The following is a 6689-nucleotide window of genomic DNA, read 5'->3' as shown; positions in this document are numbered from 1 at the left end:
AGTGTTGCGATAATTCGAAATTGGACAAACAGTTTTAAAAGGTGTAGTGTCGGAAAATAGACACGGTGAAGTAAAGTTAATGTTTTATTAGCTAAAATAATGTTTTTGCTATAGCTTTTTGCCATAAGTATTTCAAATTTATTTAAAAAAATGCTGTTATTTTTAATTATTTAAATTACTACAGTTAATTATTATTTCTAAATATACGATTTTCCATTATAAAGACGAATAACAGTGCTGTTGGAACAATAAACCTTGATTGCGACGATGATCGACTGAGCGAGTATAGGTACGCGTGTGTACACAGGCGCGTGGCGGCCATGACTGATTTGCAACTTGAAGTTGTCGCGCGCTGTAGGTAATTATCTCGGCCGGCATAGGCGAGTGACGGAGGCCTGCCTACAGCAGTGTTGCCAGAAGGTTACTTTTGTAACCTTTTAGGTTACTTTTGAACTGCATTGGTTACTTTTAGGTTACACTAATGAAAAGGTTACTTTTAGGTGATTTTTCAGAAATTGTAGAATTAACTTTTACAGGTTATTCAGTAAAAATATTAATAGTGACAATTTAAAAATTATGTCATAAACTGCATTTAAACATGAATTTGATTTATTATTTGTTAAAGAAAATGAGTTTTAGCGAATGTTTTCGATAATAAAACGCAAATCCATGAAACGGTTTTATACGACCGGTCACTTTGATAATCAATTGTATTCATTTTCCATTCATGAACAACCGTACACAATCGCTCCGCACCCCCCTCCCCCCCCCCCCCCCCCCCGTATGAAGGTTACTTTTTATTCAAAAAGGTTACATTTTTTTATATATCTGGTAATTTCTGTCAAGACCCGACTGGCAACACTGGCCTACAGTGTGATTTGGACAGATGAGTGCTTGTTTACGCGAAAGGGACTTTTTCCGTAAAAAAATTAGTGCGCGAATTGTGAATACAACATCCGACCTCAGAATACAGAACAACATCCGACGTGGTGTCTAGTGAACACCAAGCAAGTGTGCAGCCCGGAAGCATTACCTCAATTCGATCGTGGCTAGATTAGACAGTGCAAGACAGTGTTTACGTGAACATTCAACAAAGGCTTGACGTTCAAAATCACATTGTGATTATAGTCTATAGATCCAATATAGCTTGATTAGAATGACAGCTGCCATCAAAAGTAACGACATAACTTTGTAGTAGCGATCAATGAGAGCTAAATATTGGCGGACAAGAAATAATTCACGTCTGACCTACAAACAATATTTTCGACGACAGTGCTTCTAATAAAAATGTTAATTTCGTGTATATGCAGCGTTAAATTACACCAATAAGTAGTAATTCGAAATTATAAAAATCAAGCTAGAGTATTAACGACGTCTCTACAAGGTTATCTCGAGTTACAAAAATGTTAGTGTTGGGACATATCGACAAATGTCATATTAAATTAAAACTATTTTTTTAACATATTTAACAAATTTTTTTTCTAACTAATTTTTTAACATATTTAAGTCAAGTTATACGTTTTTCTAAATGTTCACTATTAAAAACCAAAAAACATTTCATTCTTAAATAATCAAACATCGGAAATCAATCACCGGTAATTTTTTGGGTATTCATAGCACCGTTGCTCTAGAAGAGATGCCCACCGCCCTCTAGCGAGAGGAAAAAACCACTGAAGAACACTGATGATAATGACTACGACTTAGGTTGTACACCCTTGACATGAATTTTAAATTTTACTGTCTTTAAATTTAAATCATAATTGTCATTTTTATGAATAAAGATATGAAGAAAAATTGGGTGCATTTTTTATATCATTTTTTCGAAAACTTATCGATACATCTATGTGAACCGTACGAAACATACCCAACACTAGTCACATTCGTTTGACAGCCGTCATTCTAATCAAGCTATATTGGATATACCTAAATTCTTTAGTAATTTCCTTAAATGTAAACAAACACTTCTGCACACAATTACACCATAATCACTTACGTGTTCATAATATCATACACATTATTTCACAAGCCCATGAAACCAACTTTATTCTCACGATTATACAAGTTTGGAATCAATCTTTAAACAAATTATTTTAGCAAAATATGTGGACGATGAAAATTTGTGAGATTTGTCAAATTGACTTGAAGTTTAAAATTATGTGTTATCTCCATGTTGTCTCTGACACATCAGTGTTGTAACCTGTAAGTCATAGACAATAATCGGTAATTTTAATCGATTTTATTTCAATTATTCAATCATTTTTATTACTGATTGCATTTAAATAGGGTCTTAATCAACAACGTATTTTTTCTTCATTGAATGTACTACTAGTCCAGTCAAATTAGACATGAACCCTGCAATAATTCGCATACAGCTGAAAATTGGTACGAATGTTCGGAGCACCATTATGAATTAACTGTGAAAAGTCCCCATCGATCCGACGTGTGCTAAAAAAAAATTCAAGGTCAAACTTAAAAAATACGGGTTTTTGAGATTTTCAGCCAAACGGTAAGTTTTATCACAAAAATATGTATGACAAGGTTTAAGACCATACAATTATCTATCAAAATTGTCTATACACTTTCTCCTAAGAGTCAGCGTTTCTGAGATTCGATGATCCGAAGAGTCAAAAAAGTGTTTTCTTCATAACGGTCTTACACATAAATCCAATGTGATATCGCCTTGTGCCACGACTCAGCATTGTATCATGATGTGTTGTCGACGTCGAATATAAAATGATTAACCTCAATGTCATTTGTCATCTTTAATTGTCGAAAAATGTTTGCAACTTAGACTAAGGACTGCACCGTAAGTTTCTAAGATACGAAGTTTTCGTGTCTATTATGTTTAAGAGCTCTTATATGCACACGTCACTACTCTACTTGTAACTCTATGGTCACTCTTTTAGCCAGACCAAGTTAGACAGTCCAGGTTATAATAATTCACATAGAGCTGAAAATTTGTGTGAATGTTAAGAACACCATCTTAAATGAAATGTCAAAAGTCCCCGACGATCCGTCATTTAAAAAAAAAGTTTTCGAAGTCCCAAGTTTTTTGCATTTTTTGGCCAAGTAGTAAATTTATCATAAAAATAGATAAGAAAAAATAGTAGATCATAAAATTATGTATTAAAATTGTCTTGCCCCTTTTTCCTAAGAGTCACCGATTATGAGGTAGAACGATTCAAAAAGTTAGTTTTGATGTTCTCGTTGTATGCACATGTTTCCACAACACCTATGAGGGTTATTTGGCGTATTTTTTTTACCAGGTTTCCCCAGTAGGCCTTTTTTAAGATGTATTTGTTATCCTGTTCAATTCAAAACTATTTTAATAGAGTTGAAGTTGTGGACTTTTGGAGTAGTTAACAGAATGCGAATTCTCCAACTTTTTGCATCGTTACCACATAAACGGTGACTCTTAGGAAAAAGGGGCAAAGACAATTTTAATAGATAATTTTATGATCTACTACTATTTCTTGTCATTTCTTATGATAAGTTTACTGTTTGACGGAAAAATGCAAAAAACTTGGACTTCGTAATTTTTTTTTTCAAATGACGGATCGCTGGGGACTTTTGACATTTCATTAAGGATGGTGTTCTCAACAATCACACAAATTTTCAGCTCTATGCGAATAATTATAACCTGGATTTTCTGACTTGACCGGGCTAAAAGAGTGACCATAGAGTTACAAGTAGAGTAGTGACGTGTGCATATAAGAGCTCTTAAACATAATAGACACGAAAACTTCGTATCTTAGAAACTTACGGTGCAGTCCTTAGTCTAAGTTGCAAACATTTTTCGACAATTAAAGATGACAAATGACATTGAGGTTAATCATTTTATATTCGACGTCGACAACACATCATGATACAATGCTGAGTCGTGGCACGAGGCGATATCACATTGGATTTATGTGTAAGACCGTTATGAAGAAAACACTTTTTTGACTCTTCGGATCATCGAATCTCAGAAACGCTGACTCTTAGGAGAAAGTGTATAGACAATTTTGATAGATAATTGTATGGTCTTAAACCTTGTCATACATATTTTTGTGATAAAACTTACCGTTTGGCTGAAAATCTCAAAAACCCGTATTTTTTAAGTTTGACCTTGAATTTTTTTTTTAGCACACGTCGGATCGATGGGGACTTTTCACAATTAATTCATAATGGTGCTCCGAACATTCGTACCAATTTTCAGCTGTATGCGAATTATTGCAGAGTTCATGTCTAATTTGACTGGACTATACTAATTGTTTAAAATGCATTGCTTTATAAAGCATTATAAATTCTTTCTATAGGTACGTAAGTACTACAATAATTTCAATCCGCGATTAACGAGAGGTTTTGTCGCCTCACTAGGGCACAGATTAAAAATGTTTTAATGTCAGTTGGCCATATTTGTTTACATATAGGGAAATTTCTAAAGAATCCGACTTTAGACTATAGTGTAATAATAACCTAGGAACTTTAAATAACAACATTCAAAATAGGTAAATGTGTGAATAAGTAAAATCAATGAATCTAAAGTGTGATGGCAAATCATAATTTAGGAATTAAAACCAGGAAAATTGATCAGTGAGTTTTATTTACAACACCTATTCATATTCAATATTAGGGTGCATTTCCACTGAAGCGAAGCGAAGTAGTAATAGGTATGTACCTATCAATTTTTTATTAAGTCTCTAAATAAATTGCGTAGGCATTACGAAACCGTAGATATTGAATTCCAATTTCTATCCTTTTTTAAATTTCTAGTTTAACGCGGATGATTCGCCTCGGTTCGTTGGAAAAGTCCCCCGCTATTACACTAATGAAAATACACTTATTAACCTACTTATGTGGCTAGATTTTGTTTCTCCCAGCGCGTAGTACCTATTAACATGACGTAACATCGTACATACTCACGAGTGATAATTTTTGGTAACGTAGGTTTAGTGTAATCTAACCTTTATGCGTGTGAACGTTGAATGAACGCGCGCGGCCATTGTTCGTACTCGTATGAATGAAATGAGTAAAGAAAGAGAGAGAGGCAGTGAGTGAAGACAAGATGGTTGTAAAAATAATATCTTTTTTTTGTTAGGAAAAGTAAAAACAAAAACTAGCCTGAATTTTTTTTTAAAAACACTTGGGTTGTATTTGTATGATTTTATTAGATGCGTTGGTAAAGTATGATCAGTATAAAAAATAACACCTTATATAATATTAGTATAGATTTTAGTAAAAAAGTTGATTAAACATTTTGTTCTCTCTTTTTTAGCAATAGCTCGTGCAGTAGATGAATGGAAGAGTAACAAAGAACAAAATAAAGATCAAGATTTACCAGAAGAGGAAAATATTTATCCAGAAGACGTAAGTAAACCCAAGATTTAGTATTTTATTAGCATTAATATTATGTTTTTTATAATTGCTTTACTATAACATGTATGTTGTCTACAGCCTGAAGACCGAAGAGTCGAAGACGACGACCTCAGCAAAGCCGGGCTGACGTCACACGTGGCGGTGCCATCGCAGAAGGACGTAGAGGAAGCTCTGCTCCGACGGAAAAAACAGGAGTTGTTGGAGCGTTACGGCTGTCTCGACGTCAAAATGGAGAGCTGACGACGATCATAAACCTAAATATAAGCTATTTTCACTGAACTAAGTGTTTCTTTCGTCAGTGTAAGGACACCTAACGAACTTTTGCTACTTTAACTGATGTGTCGCTTGCGATGAAAAATACGGATTAAAATTGCTCGACTCAGTACCAAAGGTCCTATATTTTTTATTGGAGCACATAATTTTAGTTCCTCAAAATTACTATAGGTCGCGCAACGAGTCGACGTCTAGCGTAGTCGGTAAGAGCGAGATAGCTAGTGTATTCGATGTTTAGATTTGAATGTGTAATGTACTGTTAATGGTCTGTATTTAAATATTATATTAGTGTGAGTACGCGTGTTCGCCTCAGCTTTCGTTGAGCGATCTATAGCAATGCGGTAAGCTACTTGACAGATTTTGTGGCTTGTGGTGATGGAATTAAAGACTCAAAACTTCTGCAATCTCTTTATTCATATTACTTTTGTCTATGTTTGGACATTTTTAAGCAAAATATACACAACAATAGTGATACATACTAAGTACATCCAATGCAACTAGGACTCACTGGCCTGAAATATTATACATCATATTTATAAATATTTAATATAGGCCAAAATTATATAAAACGATTGCACCAAAGCTACATAATAATTCAATAATTATTGCCTATTTATTTGTAGACTGGGTTGCCTGCCAGTATTATAATGATTGTTAAATGGGTACAAAAAAAGTGTACGTAATCTACGTGAAAATTAAATCTAGTTAAAATAGGAATGTACAAAATTAACGATAAATAAAATATGCTCTAAAGATTACATAGCATTATTGAGGAATATTAAGTCTGATCAAAGAAAGTGATTGATTAATTTTACGTCACTAAGGCGATTATCACACTGCACCGCGCTCCGCCGCGGAACGCGGGACGACAGATTTAATCATTGTATGCAAGTACCTCAGTTTGTATAGAAAACACGCGCGGCACTTCACACTGACAACGCGTCTGCGCGCGGGATTTTTTATATGTAATCACGCGTTTCGCGGCGGAGCGCGGCGCAGTGTGACAATCGCCTTATTCGGTGTTTCAAGTAAATGAAGATTTTATGCATTTTTGACAA

The 6689-nt window shown here is 34.4% G+C and overlaps 1 protein-coding gene across 1 annotated transcript; it reads left to right on the top strand.

The window, feature by feature from the left end:
• The first annotated feature begins 1156 nt into the window (after positions 1-1156).
• On the top strand, positions 1157-5637 carry LOC135071336 (pre-mRNA-splicing factor ISY1 homolog). Its single transcript, XM_063965129.1, has 3 exons — positions 1157-1175; positions 5258-5349; positions 5437-5637. Exons 1-3 carry the CDS (start codon positions 1157-1159, stop codon positions 5596-5598), a joined length of 273 nt encoding a protein of 90 aa, XP_063821199.1. The 3' UTR covers positions 5599-5637.
• Positions 5638-6689: the final 1052 nt, after the last annotated feature.

This window comes from Ostrinia nubilalis, chromosome 4 (genome assembly GCF_963855985.1).
Source record: "Ostrinia nubilalis chromosome 4, ilOstNubi1.1, whole genome shotgun sequence".
Taxonomy (NCBI): domain Eukaryota; kingdom Metazoa; phylum Arthropoda; class Insecta; order Lepidoptera; family Crambidae; genus Ostrinia; species Ostrinia nubilalis.
Note: the sequence above shows the minus strand (reverse complement) of the source record. Positions and strands in the feature narration are given on the sequence as shown.

What these genes read in the sequence shown, in the direction of transcription:
- LOC135071336 (XM_063965129.1), top strand. An exon ending in AAAATATTTATCCAGAAGAC is followed by an intron (nt 5,350 to 5,436) that starts GTAAGTAAACCC and finishes TGTTGTCTACAG; the next exon opens with CCTGAAGACCGAAGAGTCGA.